The sequence below is a fragment of the Pogona vitticeps genome, chromosome 12, assembly GCF_051106095.1.
Source record: "Pogona vitticeps strain Pit_001003342236 chromosome 12, PviZW2.1, whole genome shotgun sequence".
NCBI classification, from domain to species: Eukaryota; Metazoa; Chordata; class Lepidosauria; order Squamata; family Agamidae; genus Pogona; species Pogona vitticeps.
In genome coordinates this window covers 24,050,128-24,069,262 of record NC_135794.1, presented here as the reverse complement: position 1 = coordinate 24,069,262, position 19,135 = coordinate 24,050,128, and the positions used below count along the sequence as shown (strand labels likewise).

The 19,135-nt window shown below is 46.7% G+C and overlaps 1 protein-coding gene across 1 annotated transcript; it reads left to right on the top strand.

Annotated features, from left to right (window-relative positions):
* Positions 1 to 4,244: 4,244 nt before the first annotated feature.
* Positions 4,245 to 13,980, top strand: HDC (histidine decarboxylase). Its single transcript, XM_020790141.3, has 12 exons — positions 4,245 to 4,346; positions 4,833 to 5,005; positions 6,367 to 6,480; positions 6,926 to 7,048; positions 7,775 to 7,909; positions 8,361 to 8,504; positions 9,078 to 9,144; positions 9,802 to 9,964; positions 10,060 to 10,150; positions 10,292 to 10,390; positions 10,855 to 10,956; positions 12,190 to 13,980. The coding sequence occupies exons 1-12, from the start codon at positions 4,319 to 4,321 to the stop codon at positions 12,922 to 12,924; spliced, it is 1,974 nt and encodes a 657-aa protein (XP_020645800.3). The 5' UTR covers positions 4,245 to 4,318; the 3' UTR covers positions 12,925 to 13,980.
* The last annotated feature ends 5,155 nt before the right edge of the window (positions 13,981 to 19,135 follow it).

Sequence of the window (19,135 nt, the reverse complement as noted above, 5' to 3'; positions counted from 1 at the left end):
AGTGTCACTTTTAGAGGTGAATAGTCATAATTTAAGAAATCTCTCATGCAACTCATCGTGCAATAGATCATGTCTTAGGATATTTTTTAACATTCAGCAATTTGCCTTTAGAAGGTATGCCTTTTGTGTTAACTACACAACAGGATTTTGGCCATTGTATTTTCAAGGAAATGTTTCACTCACCTCGTAATCTTTTGGAGCCCGTTTTCTTTATACTTCCCATGGGGGGGGGGGAGGAGATGAGATATAAATCAAATACCTACATGCACCTGTAAGGCAAACTCAGTCTCCTGGCTTCAGGCAATAATGAAGATGGTTAAATGGGCTTTTGAAGACTAAACAGAATTGAACAAAAGTGTTACACAAAAGTGCCAGAATAGGCAACAGCTGACAAAAAATAACCAGTAAAACAGATTTAGTGTGAAACAAAGGAGAGAGGATAACAACAGAATATATAAGGGTGTACATATCTGTCACTTCTTCCATCCCTTGTTTTCCTAACCAAAATGGCCTCCTGTATTACTCCACATCTTTGTTGCTCCAGTTTCTGGATCATTTTGGTTGCTCTTTTATGTGGCTTAGATTGCAATTGCTGTTTAGTCATTAAGTCGTGTCCGACTCTTCGTGACCCCATGGACCAGAGCACGCCAGGCGCTCCTGTCTTCCACTGCCTCCCGGAGTTTGGTCAAATTCACGTTGGTCGCTTCAATGACCCTGTCCAGCCATCTCATCCTCTGTCATCCCCTTCTCCTCTTGCCTTCACACTTTCCCAACATCAGGGTCTTTTCCAGGGAGTCTTCCCTTCTGATGAGATGACCAAAGTATTGGAGCCTCAGCTTCAGGATCTGTCCTTCCAGTGAGTGCTCAGGGTTGATTTCCTTCAGAACGGATAGGTTTGATCTCCTTGCAGTCCAGGGGACTCTCAAGAGACTCCTCCAGCACCACAATTCAAAAGCATCAATTCTTCGGCGGTCAGCCTTTGTTGCAATTGTACTTACCAAGAAATCTACATATCCACTGTAGATTTCTTGGCAAGTACATACATTATACAGTATTTGACCAGCCACATCTCAGATTGAAAATGAATGGCCATATTGCCCAGCTTTGGGTGTCTGTATTTGAAAACAATCACTGTTGCTCTTTGGGATAAGATGTCTTCCTGATTTACTGTGAGCTCCTATACTGCAAATAGTTGATACAGTCAACAGCAGCCCATTCCCTCAGATTTTAGGACTTTGGAGAATGGACTCCAAAATCTGAATCTCTGTGTCAAAAGCAACTGACCTTAGTCAAAGCCATTTTTGAAAAAGATCACAGAACTTATCCAGTATATGAAAGGTGGGAGGACTGAGGATCAGTGACGTTTTTCACTTAACAACAAACGTCTGGTGTTCGTATACTGGATTGGACGCATCCACTGCCATATGGAGATTTCCCAAGGCTTTGACGCTGCAGATCCTCTTGGCAATGAAAAAATAATAATGCTATTTCTATTCATACAGCTGTCTATGAACAAATAGGTCTCCTGGCTGAAATTGGGGCCCACTCAATCCAAGCACAAGATAACCATAACAAAACAGTTGTTTGCACCAAGTCGTGTTTGCCAAGACTCCATTTTGATCCCCTCTATCTCATTTGTTCCTTTTCTGAACAAAGGTCTGGTCATATTTGTTCACTCCCATTGCATTTTGTTTGTTCTTCCAAACTGAAATCGTCATTTATATCAGTGACCTTTTCCTTCGCTTTGTAGAGTTTATCTACGACTTCCTTTTTCGGAGTGCAATGTGTAAGGGCCACGCCAGTAGTACTCTGTTGAGGACATAGGCTTTGGATCCGATGTTTGTCATCCTGAAATTTTTGAGGAACTCAGAAAATGCAGGAGAGCAGTGGGTGGTTTTTAAATAATATCTTCAGTATCCAACAGGCACATAGATTGTGGTCAAAGAAGTCAACATTCTAATCCCAACTGAAATTAGCCCCATTGAATCAATTGCTGAGTGGTAGATTGACACTTTTGTAAATCCCACTGGGTTAATGTATTTACTCTAGTTAGGCCTAACAGTAGAAAACTAGCCAGGTTCTTTTATAGCTGCCTCAAGAGATCAGCGGCTTCTGCTTAGAAATAAAATCCAGGTTAGAATAGTTTTGATTCAAGTATGACAGACCTGGTAGCTGGGTTAACCTAAGATATTTTGCTGCCCACCCACACTCAGTACCCAGTGTAGATTGGAGGACAACTGAGGAAAGTGGGGGCTGTTACAGGACTTCACTAAGATGCTGATTCTGATCCTCAATACAGGTTTCAGCACATCGGATAGCTCCCATAAATGCCACACTAAAACTAGAAGGAAAACTAGAGACCTTCTTGTGTTGAATAGTAGGGTTGGCCCTGCTTGCTTGCTTGCTTGCTTGCTTTCTTTCTTTCTTTCTTTCTTTCTTTCTTTCTTTCTTTCTTTCTTTCTTTCTTTCTTTCTTTCTTTCTTTCTTTCTTTCTTTCTTTCTTTCTTTCTTTCTTTCTTTCTTTCTTTCTCTTTCTTTCTTTCTCTCTCTCTCTCTCTCCCCCTCTCCTTCCCTCCCTCCCTCCCTCCCTCCATCATCTTTTTCTCCATAAATCCAATCTAGAAACCACGTTTTTAAAAGCAAGCTTTTTGAGGGCCAGTGCAATGGGCACAGTGAAAGAAAGTCCTCACTACAACTTAGGAAACCTTGGCTGCGAAGACTCCCTGATGGGAGGGAACGGCCCTGGTAAAACCACTCATCAAATATCTCCTATACCTTGAAAATCCTATTAGGGTCGATGTAAATGAGATGCAACTTGACCTTTCCATCCTGTTCTCAGATGTTTTCTAATCAACATTTGCTCCTCCTACGTAATCACAAAAATCATATTATGATTATATGATATCAATCCATTTTTAAACAGCAGAGTCCTATCGGCTGTTCCTGATGAAGTATCTAATCTCCAGTTTCAAAAGGAAACAGAAGGTAGAAGTGATAACCATAACTGTGCTAAATACTGAGAATTTCTTTGTCTCAAAACTTGTTAACTGTCTTTCTCCTTTCCGTGATACCCTTACCCCCCACAGAACATACTTTTAAAAAAAGTATTAAATGTGGCCATTTAAAAAATGGCTATTCTCTAGGTCAATGGTTCCCCAACTTGGATCCCCAGATATTTTTGGGCTAAAACTCCCAGGAGCCTTAACCATAAACCTGTCCTGGCCAGGATTTCTGGGCATTCTAGTGCAAGAACATCTGGGGACCCCAGGTTGGGAACCTCTGCTCTAGGTGAAACTAGAGGACAGAACTGATGTAAACGTAATGTTAAGAGCAAAAGACTGCACAGAATCTGCTATTAGTGCTTATGCTGAAATTTGCATGACTTGTTGTGGTTAACTGCAGCTAACTGATGAGGTGCTAGGCGAAATCTCAGCTTGGTGTGCATTTCCGTTCTCAGAAACACATTTTCCGTATCTCTGGGGTCTCAAAAAGCTATTTAAATCTGCTTTTCCAAAACCCGAGCAAATTCCACCAAAAGAAGGCAGGATTTTTTTCCTCTTTTTTTAAATTACAAGAGGCTGTACGTTAGCATGTTAATTATTTTCTCATTCAAGTTTCACTTGAAACAATGAGCTTATGTAACAATTAATGGGACACTTCAGAAAGAGACAGATATGGAAACATTGCAACCACAATTTAGAATCTCCTTGAAACTTGACAATATATTATTTCCTACCCTCACATCACTTCTTATTTCTTCATATTCAGCAGAGAAAATATATTTGTGCTACAGCACGTTTCTCCTAAAGAGTGACTAATTCATTTCTGGACTTCCCTGTTCTTTACAAAATATTCTTCTTCTTCCTTTGGATTCTCACATCTAAGACATGTTCTTCTGGAGAATAGCGATTATATTCCAAGGAAAGAGAGATGAAACCTAACATAACTCAAATCCCCTTTCGGGCTTGAGGTGTGTGTTTGTGTGTTTAATCAGTGTGTTGTTGGCACTTGCCTTCTGAGGTCGCACAGATACAATTCATTTCCTGCTTTCTGCCATTGTGAAAGGGAAAAAGAAGACGAAGAGGGAGGTGGCATCAATTTTCTGGGCTTCAAAGGCATCTGGACGAAGCACATTTAGGGAGGAGCCATTAAAAGGCTCTTTCCTATGAAGTTTGCTGACGTAGAAGCTGGCACAGCAAGAGGGTGTATATATATATATATTTATATATAAAGGCTCCAGAGAGCAAAAGACCAAACCATTCGTGGTCCATTCACTGAAACCGACTTTGGAAGACGGTTCTTCAAAGGAAGCACCATCATGGACCATGAGGAGTACAGACGAAGAGGTGAGTAAATGAATGGACATGGAAGAGGGTTTAACATCTTGTTGGAAGTCCTCTTGAGTTTAGGTGTCGGTCAGCAGCAATTTAATCACAACTGGACAGACGCAACTTTCTAGACTAGAAGCATTGCGTCAACTCATGGAAATCACGCCGATTCCTTGGGTCTTACTCTAGTTGTAGCTACCAATAGGACTTGGCCACTGTGTTCAAGAGAGCTTATTTCCCTCAAACGTGCATCTTAAAGGTCTGAAGGTTTGCCTCTCCTTGCCTTTTGGTGCTCAGAAGAACAAAGATGTGAAACTGCCTTAGACTTGAAAAGTGTCGCATTTTGAGTTGACCTGGGGCAAAATGCGACAAAAGTTCTACCTATGCTGTAGTGATCCCATTGCTCCTGACCCACACCTTTGCACAAGTAGCCAAGCATGTGCAAAGTGCCTCTCACTGGGTGGGAACAGCTTTGCCTGAGCTTACACCTCCTGCATCTTGCAGGGAAGGAGATGGTGGATTACATCTGCCAGTACCTGACCAGTGTGAGGGACAGAAGGGTCTCTCCAGACGTGCAGCCGGGTTACATGAGGGACCTGTTGCCGGACGGAGCCCCAGTCGAGCCAGAGAGCTGGGACAGCATCTTCAAAGACATCGAGAAGATCGTTATGCCGGGGGTGAGTAACCAATATGCAGAGTGCTGCATATTGCAGAAATCCAAGATGCATTCCTGTCGGTCCTTAATGGCCATGTTGTTCATTCCTTGACAGTGTTTATAGGAGGAGAGGCTCTGAGAATGTCTTGATTCAAGGTGTCTCAACTAATAGAGTCAGTGAGGAAGGATGATGGGAGCTGCAGAATCATTATGCATCCTAGCAATGATTCTTGCAGCCTCGGGCATCTTGCTGTTTTCAGGGGCTGTTGGAAGAGGTGTCTGGAATAGCACAATAGCCTTCTGAAATACTTGCTCAAAACAAAGGTGATGATCATGAAGAATAAAGTCATAGTATTTTTTTAAAAAAAGACATGTCCACCCATGCCATTATTTGAAGCTCAGTATAGCAGATTACATTCTTTCCCCCCTGTGTCAAACATGGCTTAATTTCCCAGCTGCTGTCCGTCCTTCACTGTGAGATAAACTGGGGGAATCAATGCCGTTTCCTCTTTACCATGGTGTGCATTTAGTCAGTTCCACAAGTCAGACGGAAGCAGGGGCGTTTATCTAGACACCTCACATGCTTGCATTTCTCTTGTTATCATCTAAGGACACACGATGCTGTTACCAGATCTAGCACACATGGATTAAGGAGGGTGGCTCTTCCTCTTTTCTGTATAATTTTTGATGTTGTTTAGTTGTTAAGTCGTGTCCGGCTCTTTGTGACCCCATGGACCAGAGCATGCCAGGCCCTCCTGTCTTCCACTGCCTGCTGTAGTTGTGTCAATTTCATATTGGTCACTTCACAGACACTGTCCAGCCATCTCGTCCTCTGTCGTCCCCTGTACAATGGCTAAAGGCAAAGAAGAGCGAACTCATACAACTCTAACAATAACACAGGAGTGGTTTCTGTAGAGGCAACCAGAGGCAGGAGGGGGTATTTTCTCTGGTGGGATCCTGTCTTGGAACTCCCCTTCAAAAGCCTGCCTGGTACCCTTATCTTTTCAGCATCATGCCAAGATCTTATTCTTCTTTTTCCACTTGCATCACGTTACACACAGTCCTCCCTCAGGGATCACATCGAAAAGGCCAGTGTCAAAATTCATTAAAAGAAAGGAATAATCCTGGTGGGATAATTTGGAACGGGAAGAGGAGTGCTTGAAAAACAGGCCATGTTAGTTGGGAGCTGAGCGGTTCTGGGAGAGACAGGGAAAGACGGACTTAGACCCGGTAGCACAGGGGTGGCCCCACCATGAGGACCGAAGAGGTAGTTGTGCCCTGTGGCTGCTTGTTGGAAGGGGTCCTTTTTTTTTGTTCTCTTGGTGTCTCCAATCAGCATCTTCTAATCACGATGATGTCCTTATTTTCTTTGTTTCTCTTTAGGTGGTCCACTGGCAAAGCCCGCATATGCATGCATACTTCCCTGCCCTCACCTCCTGGCCTTCCCTGCTGGGGGACATGCTGGCAGATGCCATTAATTGTCTGGGATTTACTTGGGTAAATGTCATCTTTTTCCTCTTAAACAACCCCCCCCTTCCCACTGGTGGTTGTCCGGCGGAGAATCTGGGGAATCCATACGCATCAGTGTAGTGAGGAGGAGGTTGGGGGGCTGGTGATTCCAGGGTCATCGCCCGTCTCTCTTCAGGCCCTCCTGTTTCCTCCGAGATGAGTTAACATCCTCACAGTAGCTGGGATGAAAAAGGGACTGCAGTCCAACGGCAGCATATTCTTGAATATTCAGGGGTTACTCCTGGATGAAGGAAGGGAAAGGCAGCTCACCTGAAACATAGTTTGGTGCCTTAGGAGCACACCTGAGCCGCAAGGGCGTTGGGGTGGTTTGGTTTGGAGCAGGTCATTAAGACCCATTCACTTTACAAAAGAGCTTCCCCCATTAGAGGTGAAAAGTGTACTCATCCTCGTGACTCTTCTTCTGTGTGGACAGGCGTCCAGCCCGGCTTGCACAGAACTGGAGATGAATGTGATGGACTGGCTAGCTGAAATGCTGGGTCTCCCAGCAACCTTCTTGCACCATCATCCAGACAGCAGAGGTGGAGGCATCTTGCAGGTAAGGGCCAAGGGAACAAGGTGTTTGATTTTTGCCCAAGCAGGCTTAGCTCTTTTGCCTAAGGTCTTAATCATCGCTCTGTTTGGACCTGTGCACACTTCCATAGCAATGGCACGAATAGGGTAAACAGGTTGCGGAGGTCATCATCGTTCTAAGATTAAGAAGACAGCGTCCTGTCCCGGCCTTCAGCAATCCTTTGATAGAAATAACAGAGCAGAGTTTCCCCCATTGTATAAGGCAGAGGTTCTTAACCTTTGTTACTCGGATGCTTTTGAACTGCAACTCCCAGAAACCCCAGTCAGGACAGCTGGTGGTGAAGGCTTCTGGGAGTTGCAGTCCAAAACTCCTGAGTAACCCAAGGTTAAGAACCAGTGGTATAAGGCTTTGCAGGGAGAACAGGGATTAGCGGCTAGCGGCTTTCCTACTGTTGCCAGACCATTAACTCTCAGCATCCTCATCCATGACCCTTCTAGGTATGGCAGCCAAAAGTTGCAATCCAAAAAACCAACCAACCAGGATGGCCCTGCCTTACTCAGAAATGATGTGCAAAGTTCTGGATTCAACGCTCCCTCTGCCTCCCCCTCTTGCATTTCTAGTCCCAAAAAGATCAAGGATCAAAGAGAGCCAGTGCGAGAGAAATCAAGAAGGCCCCTTGAAAGACACCTCCTGTATTCTGGACGGTGGAGCCCTTAACTAGCAGGGTGTTTTTCTCGTTTCTTTCCGCAGAGCACGGTGAGTGAATCAACTTTAATTGCTCTGCTGGCAGCAAGGAAGAATAAAATCCTGGACATGAAGGTATCTCAGCCGGATACAGATGACTCGACTCTCAACTCCTGCCTTATTGCTTATGCCTCAGATCAGGTAAATCACGGCACGGATTCCCTCCCACACTTTCCTTCTCTCTGTGTGATATGTGTGTGTGTGTGTGTGTGTGTGTGTGTGTGTGTGTGTGTGTGTGTGTGTGTGTGTGTGTGTGTGTGTGTGTGTGCATGCCACCACCCAGCCCTGAACATACCAGATTTTTGTCTGTTTTGGGATGCTAAAGCAGAGAGTCAGAGTTGGTTAGAGGGGGAGAATTTTTATTTATTTATTTATTTAATTGATTTATATCCCGCCCATCTGGTATATTATACCAGCAGGGAATATGAGGGACGTCCTTGGTTAAACCCACTTGTCTCAAACCCATTGGTTTGTCTTGGATTCCCGATCCCATCGCTCCCAGCACTGCTTTGGGTCTAGATGTGGACTCAACGTTCTGCACCAAGAGGAGCAGGAGTTTTGACTGCCGGGAATCTGTTGCTTCTTTTCTCAGGCTCACTCCTCCGTCGAAAAAGCCGGCCTGATTTCCCTCATAAAGATGAGATTTCTCCCTGTGGATGAACATTTCTCCTTGCGAGGTGAAACCCTAAGAAAAGCAATTGAAGAGGATCGGAGCCGTGGCTTGACGCCAGTCTTTGTAAGTTTTGTGTCATTTCTTTCGGGTAAAGTTTCGCTAGCGACTACGGGCCACTTCAGGCTTCTGGGATCTGTGCTGCACCCTCGTTTCTAGGGAAATAAAAGACAAAGCCTGGTTTTTATCACTCTGGAAGCCTTTGCTGGAGTAACCTGGAGGTTTTATTAAAAACAACAACAACAGGCAAGCTTAACTATGGATCTCGGAGCTTTATCATCTAGTCAGGATGATTTGACTTTCCTGATTCTCTCCTCTCCAACCCAAAGCCAGGTGGAGCAGGGATTCAAAAGACTGCCTGTTTATATATATATATATATTTGGGGCTCCCATAAAGATATTTCCTACCCCCCATTTTGTATTTTGCACACAAGCCACTCCAAAAGAAAAGAGTAAGTTTTATCGCGCTGTGGTGCACACTGTAGTCCATGACTCTATCCACAGCAAGTTCAAGTCCCTACAAAACGGATGCGCGTGTCTGTTTTTCAACCGGAGGATGGCTCGTAGCCGATCCTTTGGGACCTCCACTCTCCGGAGGTACTCACTGGGCTTCCCCTTGACACGTCTTCTCCTGCCTAGGTCTGTGCAACCTTGGGAACCACTGGCGTCTGCGCTTTCGACAACCTTTCAGAGCTGGGACCGATATGTAAGTCACTGCAAGGCAAAGCCAAGCCCCAGACCCTCTCGGTGTTGACGATCAAGCAATCACTAAGCTAGAACCATCCTATTGAAGTCCGGGGGTATTTTGTTCCAACAAACAGGCGACTCTCCCATATCTCTTCCTCCTGTCATTCTATAAACTCCTACCATGCACTTCTCTGCCCACCCGAGACCGAGTGGTATTCATTGATGCCACCAAGACAACTGCTGCCTGAGGCTGAGCGCCAGATGGCATCCCCCGTTTCCCCATTGTCCCTGTGGCATTCAAGTTACTTTTGCCAGTGAGACAGAACGTTCCATCCTTCCCTCTCTCCTGTTTCCTACAGAAAATTGTAATCATAACCACAAACATTCTACTGCCCTTTTACGACAACCTGTGTTAATTTCCTTGCAGCCTCTGCCTCACCCTGACGAACAGGAGGACTGGCATGGTCTGTAATGAGCAGGCTGTGTCCTGAGATAGTGAATTTTCACAAATGCCACCATTAATTCATTCTTTCTTTCTTTCTTTCTTTCTTTCTTTCTTTCTTTCTTTCTTTCTTTCTTTCTTTCTTTCTTTCTTTCTTTCTTTCTTTCTTTTCTTTCTTTCTTTCTTTCTTTCTTTCTTTCTTTCTTTCTTTCTTTCTTTCTTTCTTTCTTTTAGGTGCCAAAGAAGGCCTCTGGCTTCACATTGATGCTGCCTATGCTGGAACAGCATTTCTGTGCCCAGAATTCAGGGTGTTTCTGAACGGAGTCGAATACGCCGATTCCTTTGCTTTTAATCCTTCCAAATGGATGATGGTTCACTTTGACTGTACCGCGTTCTGGTGAGTGGGAGATAAATAAATCTGTCGACACATCTGAGATGCCAAGTCTGTGTAATCCTTCCTAATTATGATTTCTCCTTCTTTTTTCGCACTAGGGTCAAAGATAAACACAAGCTCCAGCAGACCTTCAGCGTTAACCCGGTTTATCTCAGACATCCTAACTCTGGTTCAGCTACTGATTTCATGGTGAGTCGTAAAGCAATAGGAAGCGAGGGCGACGTTGGTCCAGAAGAAAACCACACTGGTCTCTTGGGTGGTCCTGATCCCCTGATTCAGAAGGGAATAATATCATTTTAACCCATCCCTCTATCCTGTTTGCCTCGACAGCACTGGCAAATCCCCCTGAGCAGAAGGTTCCGGGCTTTGAAACTGTGGTTTGTGATTCGCTCGTTTGGTGTGAAAAAGCTTCAAGACCATGTGAGACACGTAAGTGAACTAGGACGGCCCTTTACGGGAACGTCACATGCCCCATAACTCCAGGCCACTGAATTACACACAGCAGAGTTTTGGGCAGCCTTGCCCATGATCAGAGGCACGGATCCCTGCAAGTCTGAATGTTCAGCCGTGTAGTAGAGAGTTCAAGTGGCCCCATGGAAAGGGGTGTATTTGCTTCTTGGCCTCTGTAGCCACCTTGCTACGACTGGGTCACCCACGGCCCAGAGCGGTCTACATCCCCATTGCATAAGGCAAAAATATTTAATTTTTGGACGGTTGTCTTGTTTGTTTTGGGTGAGGAGACTCCAGTTTCTTTTAAAAGCTGCCTGCGACAATTTATTAGGTGCAATAAAAGAAATGGGTTTTAGGGAAATGAGGACCACATCAACGTTTTGCGTGATACGGCTTTTATAAGAGAACTGATGGCTATTTTTGCCCCTTTTCGGAAACTGCAGGGGACGGAGATGGCTAAATATTTTGAGTCACTGGTCAGAAGCGACCCCCTCTTTGAGATCCCAGCCAAGAGGCACCTGGGGTTGGTCGTCTTCCGTTTAAAGGTAAAGCGGCCGCGTTTGCTTACAGTTCACCCTCTAATTTGTATAATAACGAATAGCTATGAATAGTGAACTTGGCACTGTAATGTAACCATATCATGGACAGCTCTTGCATCTTTGTGAACAAGGTTGGCAGTTGTGATGTTTTTCTACAGGCCGAAATAGGCTGAAAACTAGCCCGAGCAGCATTTTATAGACCAATGTCTTTAAAGCAAGCATTGTTTTATTGATCACTGTCATACATTCCCAGATGTGTGTTTGTTTAATGGTCAAAATGGGTGTTTGGTGTTCCAAAGTCTCTCCCCCTTCTGGTGGGCACCCACTCAGAGGCTCAGAGGCGGCATCTGGAGGAGGTGCCCACTCTGGCACCTCATTTTAATATATGAAACCCCTGATCTTTGCTGGCAGCATAGTCTTTAGTGGGGTGGGCCAGACTCCTGGGCTTGTCAGGACCACAAGCCTGCAAATGTTACTCTATAGAACTGCTAGAATTTTGTGAGGGATTCTAACAAATCAACCTCACTCCAGCTAGTCAGCACGACATGCCAATCCTGGCTGGGAGGAATAAACTCACAAGCAAACACACGGATGTATATAGGGATACCGTGTTTCCCCGAAAATAAGACAGGGTCTGCCCCGAGTAGACGTTGTCTAGAGGGGCGGGGTACAAAATCAAATAAGTAAACAAACAAACAAACAAACAAACAAACAAACAAACAAACAAACAAACAAACAAACAAATAAATAAATAAATAAATAAATAAATAAAATATTAATTTTTGCTCCAAAAACACATTAGGGCTTATTTTCAGGGGATGTTTTATTTTTTCCCCATGTACAACCATCTACATTTATTCAAATACAGTCATGTCATCTTCTGGCTGCTGCACAAGAGTGGAGGGTGGGGGTTTCACTCAACTGGGGCTTATTTGGGGGGTAGGGTTTATATTTTGAGCATCCTGAAAAATCCTACTAGGGCTTATTTTCAGGTTAGGTCTTATTTACGGATGCACACCTACACAGAGCCAGGCTATGTGGTCCTGGCTGTTGCCATCCAAAAAAGTAACTTTTCCAAACTCTGGCCAGGACCTACTAGGGAGAGGCACCTGCGATAATAGAGACCTGCACCTTACAAGCGAGTTCTTCCTCTCTGGAAATTACTGGCTTGTGGATTTTTTAAATAAAGTATCCCTATTTTAATAGGACATATGTATATCCAAAATAACCCTCTTCCAGGGCCCCAACTGGATGACAGAGAAGATCTTAAAGGATTTGAACAAGTCGGGGAAGATCTTTGTTATTCCGGCGACTGTCCGAGAGAAGTACATCATTCGCTTCGCCGTGACATCTCAGTTCACGACGCAAGAGGACATCCGACGGGACTGGTCCCTCATCCAACAGTGTGCGGCCAACGTTGCCAACTCACAGCCACTGCCGAAGCCTCTTGTTCTCTCGGACCCAGGGGGCCACATGCCAAACCTGAAAAAGAGCCCCGGTCCCCAACCCACCGGTGACGTCTCCCGGTTTCCCTCTGAGAAGGCAGGGTGCGAACCGCCGCTGAGCAGAATCACGGTGCAGCCCCGAAGAGGGTCTCTCCATTCCCCGCCAGGATTGCCCACGGCCAAGGATCAGCCCTCGGAGGATTGCTTTGCCAAAGATGGCCGGGCGGTGGCGACTTCCATCTTGGGCTTCTCCGTCCCGAGCAAGAAGAAGACGGCCCGCTCTTTCAGCATCCCGACGGCTGGCTTTGGGGAGCCCGACCATCCCAGGGCGCTGGGGTTTCTTGGCTTCGGTGAGGGCGGACCTTGCACCAAAGAAGAAATCCTTTCCAAATTCCCCAAAGGGATCCTGACGGTGAAGAAAAATGACCTCAAGAAGCGCCTGAAATTTTACAGTGTCCCGAGCTTCCCCGAAAGTACGATCCAATGTGGCCTCCAGCTGCCGTGCTGCCCCCTGCCAGCCATTGTCTAGTAGGCCTTGACCTCTTCCCCCAGAAGGCGAGAACCAAAGCCGGCTTATTCTCATGCAATAGAATAATCGATGACCCTAGTCTATATAAACATATCTATTTATGTAATAATAAGTATATGATATTGGCTATTTTTCTAAGCTTGTACATTTAATACGTTTAAAAAGGGAAATACACTATTTAATATTGACTTGATGAGAAGTTTTGGATTTCGTTTCAGATTCTCACACCCACTTATTTTCATTTCATGTAGGCCACTGTGTGTTGGGAAACAGTGTAAATTCAGTCAGGGGGTCAGGCGCTGGAAGCTTCCAAGCTCAGCCTGGCCCCTTGGGAGATGTCAGTCAAGTCTGTTGTTTGTTAATTTACAAGCCGAAGAAATGGGACAACATTCTGAATAGAATTCCTTATTAGAGACTTGGGGATCAAGAGACAGGACCATTTATTCCTGTGTTATTAATAGGACTCTCCAGAAAAGCTAGTGGCCGGCCAAGTATCTCAGGCATGATTCCTATGGAAAAGTAAGGCATGAATTGTTTTTTTTAAGTCATACTCCTTCTTCTTCCCAGAAATGTCACCCACAGGAGGCTTCAAGCTCCAGAAGGGGAAAAACTTGAGAAAAATTCAGGAATCTGGGTGCTAATCCTCCCACCTTCCCAAGTGTTCTTGGATAGACTCGTGAGGTGAGCTACATTCACCAGCTACGTTGTGCCTCTGATGCCTTAAACAGGGACTGGGGCTTTTTTACATACACATACACAGGCACAGCTGCAGCAGCTTGAATCCACAGAGCCTGTGTGGCAGAGTGGATAGAGGAACAGGCTAGAATTCAGCAGGCCTGGGTTTGAATCCCACTCATCCATGGAAGCCCACTGTGTGTGGAAGTAGTAAAATATCCCCCATGCCTGGAAAACCTGGTTACTGTCACTGTGAGTCAGCTGTGGTAGAGAGCCACAAATTCCCCATGAGCAGATTTTGATGAAGAAAATAATCCATAAGGATTGATAAGAATAGCACTGCTACTACAGTATTTGCGTCCGGGTTAGTGACTGGCCACTAGAGGGTGAAAGTTCACCACAGGAAATCAGGATTTTGAGGGAGGCACGTTGTGTGACGCCCCAAATTCAAGGAAAAACATGGGGCTGGCCCAAGACTTTTTGCTGCCTGAGGAGGTGCTGCAAAAATGGGTCCCTCCAGCGCCTGGAGTCCAAAACCAACGAGGTTCATTTTGTTACAAGACCGGGGGGGGGGGGGGGACACAGACTCTCCTCATCTCTGGCGGGGAAAAATACAAACATAACTAAATAAAGAACAAGAATTGGCTATCCTTTCACCGTGTCAGAGGCATCTCCTCAGGTTACCTGATGGTAGGGCTGCTCCCTTTCAAACCATATCCTTCCTTTCATCCTCTGCTGAAAGTATTTAATCTGTGGTGTTTATGTATGTGTGTGTGCTTTTAAATTATTCTGTGATATTTCTTTGGTAAGTAGACAAGTGACTCAGTCCATGCGCTGGTCGCTTGCCGTCTTGATGACGGTGATGTGTCACCAACAAGGCTGCCCTTCAGGATGATACGGATTTTTTAGGTAGTGTTGAATTCAGTGGCTGTGACTCGAAAGGGAGGGCCTTCCATCCTCCAGGAGCCACGCTGGGAAAGGCCCTGTCCTGCACGCTTGTTAGCTGGGCTTCCAAAATAATTGGTATTTTAAAGAAGGCCTCTCGTGAAGGTCTTAGTGTGTGGCGTACTATCTCTCCCCCCCCCCCCGACCTGGTTTGTGCACAAGCCAGGATGATGAACAGGTCCACTCTGGCACTGCTTCTGGAGTTCTCACCGCCCAGAGACACGTCGGAGAGCCTCTCACCTTCCTCCTTATATTTTGTATCACCAGTTTACGAGAGTGTGACCCTCGCTTCTCCTCTCCGACCGACCGCCAGCTTGTCTTACTCGCCTTCTCTTCCTTAATAGGCGCGATTGGGAACTTCTCGCCATACAGTATCTCCCGGAGAGCACAGCAGGCTAAAAATATTTCATGTTATTTTTTGCTGCGGAATTTCGCATTGGATTTCAGCTGATTGATAGCCACCCGGAGCAGTTCCTAGAAGAAAGTGGGTGAGGATACAGCCGGCCCGGGCCAGAAACTTTAGAGCAATGACCTGTTCTCACCTCCTTAACCTCGTGGTGGCCTTTTTCCACTCCCATGCGAGACGGATGGGCCTGCCATGGGGTGGGCGTTGGGAATCTGGCTTTCTAGACAAGGTGGCTGTACAAAGGCCGGGTGTCCAGGGCAAAGCACATGAAAAAAAACCTCCTCCCGCAGTTAATGAACCAACTGTGTGGACAAGGTGTCGAGGGTGCCTCGTGGATGCCCTTTGCCTGGAAGGTGGTGGGCAGAGTGCAAGTCGAGGCAGAAGCAGGAGAGACGGACAGGATGGGGAGAGGGGGGTATCTGAAGGGGAAGCGCTTTCTGAGCACAGAGGGCACGGGCGAAAGAGCAAACGTGGCTATTTTGTTGTGCAAGAATTGTCTCGCTTGCACGGTTTGCAGTGGTTTCACGTGTTGCAGGGCCGGCTCTACCGTTTGGCAGAATGGGGCAGCCGTGCCGGGCGATCGTCTCTAGAGAGGCAAAGGCTACCTTCAAAAGCAAACAGGGACACCTCCAAGAGCCTCCTCCACAGTTAGTTTGCCAGTTGGAATCGCAATGTTTAACTAGTAAATATTTATCTTATTGCTCGAAAGAAGTGGTCCCCTCGTGGGGAGCCGGGAGCTCTGAGCAGCGAAGCTGCCTTCTGCCTGGGGAGTCCGGGAGCATTCAGTCAACACGAGCAGAGGTGGAATTTAAATCCAACCCCCCCCCGGGATGATGACTTTGCTGTCCTTGTTTCGAAACAGACAGAGGCATTTAGTTGTCGTTGATGGGACCCCTTATATATTTTTTTCTGCACCATCCACAGACAAGGGGTGCCGCACCTGATGAAGGCCCTCATCAGCTAAAAACTAGTATTTCTTTGTAAAATTTTAGCAGTCTAATCGGGCAGTTAGCTGAGTAGTTTAGATATCTGACTGTGGAACTAGAGGTTGGGAGTTCAATTCCCCACCTGGGAGAAGACCCAGCCTGATCTTCCCACTCGGCTTCAAAGTCTTTCCCCTGATTTTGGCCATCGTCTAGGTCTAGGGGGAAAACCACGTCTAGCTGTTTGAAACCTGAGTCCAGCCCTTTACCAAACACTGGCTGTCCATTTTAAATCCTTCCTTTCTCGTTTTTCCTCTGACACTTCCCGCCCCCCCAGATTTCACAACTCCTCCATTTCTGCATCGATCCAAAAGTTCGCTTGCAAAGTCAAACCCTTCCAAATGATCCCTTCCCCTCTGCAAATTCTTGAAACGCGGCTTGGATTAAATAAGTAACGAATGCCAGGGGCCATAACGGTCAACGAAGCAGAGAGAATTTAACTTCAAGCTTTATTGCGCAGCAGTTTCTGGAAAAAGATCAGTCAGAAGGGTTCATGCTCTGTGGCTCTGCGCATCAGCAGCAACGTGACAGGGACATGCTCAGGTAATGCCAGGCCACATGGGGATGCCTGGAGGGCTCGTTCAGCAAATAAAGTCCCTCCACCTCCTGAATCAACGTGCCTACAATTCTTTTGCAAATTTCGACTCCTCTTTTACACTCCCTGCGAAAGGCAAACCCAGTTGTGATCCACCTGAAGGCCACAACGGTCTCCTTGAGTGTCACCTGGATGCGGCTGCCCATTCTTTGCTTCCCGGCTCGTTCAGTAATCCATTTCGAAAAGTTTAGGATGTAATCCAGCCCATGGAGGCTGGTCTATAAAGTCAAGCGAGGCGCAGTCCCTCCCGGCCCCTCCGGAAAGGCCAATATTTTCTACCGGCAGACGCTAAAAAACCACCCTGTAGCTGGACCGACCCAAGAGGCCATTTTTCTGTTCAGTTCAGATATTTTTCTCAGGGGTGGTCCCTGGTTCGGATGTCCTGCTTGGATGAGGGGTGGTGGGGGTGCGCGTGCGTGTCGACTAGATGAACCCTGAATGGCTGGACAGCTCAGTGGTCCAGATCCTTGCTATTACAGAGCTAGAAGTTGGGAGTTTGATTCCCCGCTGTGCCATACCCGATGATTCATCAGGTGCCTTTCAGCCCCGTAGTTCTAAGATGATGATGATGAGGAGGAGGACGTCCCTCCCAGCTCTACCATTTGGGGGCTGTCTGTCAAAGGTTCAAAGAGCTGCCCTGTGGTGCCCTTGCGTGGAAGGAGGAAGAAGTGCATGAGATCAGATCTCCTGCTGCCAGCATCCTGCAAACAACACAGCCCCGTTTGGGATTCAGGCGCCTGTCCTCAAAGACCAAGCCGGCCAGCAGTCATTTTCCCAGTTCCGAATTGCTCTGTTGTGAACTACTTTTTGTTCCAGCACAACGGTGGTGCCATGTTCAGGGTGATGTAGAGACCCCCGCAGGGTCCTAAGGCAAGCTTGGCTGGTGCCCAGATCTCGCCAACCTCGGCTGGCTGCCCTTTCAATCGAGTTTGCCAGGTTCACCGCCTCCCATTCCCTGAGTGTTCAGTTCCAAAGTGCGAAGGAACCCCCAAAATCCAAATTTCAGGCCCAAACTGGAGAGCTGGCCACCTACTTCAAAGTGTTTGTGTTCGTGTGTGTGTGGGGGGTGTTGTGCCCTTCTTCAAAGATGGCCTCCACCTTCAGAGTTCTGTGCACCCAGATGGATGAGAGCTTCCTGTTAAGATTTGGAAAAGGCACTGGTGATGCTCGGGCATCCCTGACGGGTCCCTGACACCTGGCCTTGCCCTCAGTCTTGATCTCTAGATTACTCCCTTGGCTTGGGTTGCTTGGCTCCGGCGCTGGCGTATGCCCTCTTGCCCCCTGTTTCCAAGCCTGGCGTTTGGCTCAGGAATCCTGGCTCCTGCCCCATCTTGGCCGCCCGCCCTGCAGCTCAGCACCCGGAGAAACGACGGGGAAACGCTTCTGGCCTCCGAGTGTGCCGTGTGGGAACCCAGAGACGGGCGCATTTAAGTGTGTGGCTGGGCTTCACGGTTTTCACAGCTTTGCACACGCATCTGCCCCATCTCCGTGACCAAAGATAAATCGGGGAAAGGTTGCATACATTCATGAAATGTGTTAGGAAATAAAATATAAAACAGATGATGTATAATCGGCAGCAGACAACTGGCACGTCTTGTTGAAATTAACAGGAATACTGTAAGCTCCCTTACATCAGACCCGGGTTCCATCTATCCCAATGCTGCGAGCTCTGACTGGCAGCAGCTCTTCTTTCCTAGTTCTGCAAGGATGTCCATTCCATTCCACGAGGCTCTTCCAGCCAAGGATTAACACACACACACACACACACACACACACACACACACACACACACACACACACACACACACACACACACGCACACACACACACACACACACACACACACACACACACACCGAGCAGAGCTGTCTGGATAGCTCGCTGATCTGACAGTTGGATTCTCCACTGTGCTTTGAACGGGAAGAGCCAGCCTGGGTGGCCTTGGGCCAGCTGTACCAGAGTCCAAGATGCACCCCCAGAAGAAGGGAAGGGGAAACCACTTCCGAGTCTTGTTTACCTAGAAAACCCTGGAAAAGGGTCACCCTAAGTCAGAATGGACTTGACGGCGTGTGATTATTATAGTATTGCTGTATATGCAAAGATTATGCATATATATGCATAATCTTAGATTATGTCTATGCATAGATTATATCTATGCATATATAATCTCTCTATATAAGGCATATATAATACTATATATATATCCATTATATATATGCATTATATATAATATTATATATATCCATTTGGCCCCTGGACTTCATGCGGAGCCAGGCAAACAGACCCAGATGCTCAGTGATGCCAAACCGGCTGATCAGCAGGATGGCTGCAGAGGGGAGACCTTTGAAGTCCTTTCCCAGCCAATTATTGTTACCTAACTCAGGGCCATCTGAGTAGAATGACCTCGCCAGTGAGTGTGCCAACCTCTCCACCACCACCCCCCGACCATGCCTGAGCATCGCACGTAATAATTTGCTCTCTAGCTTCCCTTCTGCGGGGGGTGGGGGGGTGGAGAATTCGCTCTCCTTGGGCTCCCTGCCCACTCAGGAGCTTCAAGGGGCCGATTCCAGCTAACACTGGGGTCCTTCTTTCAGATTTGCAGGCAAG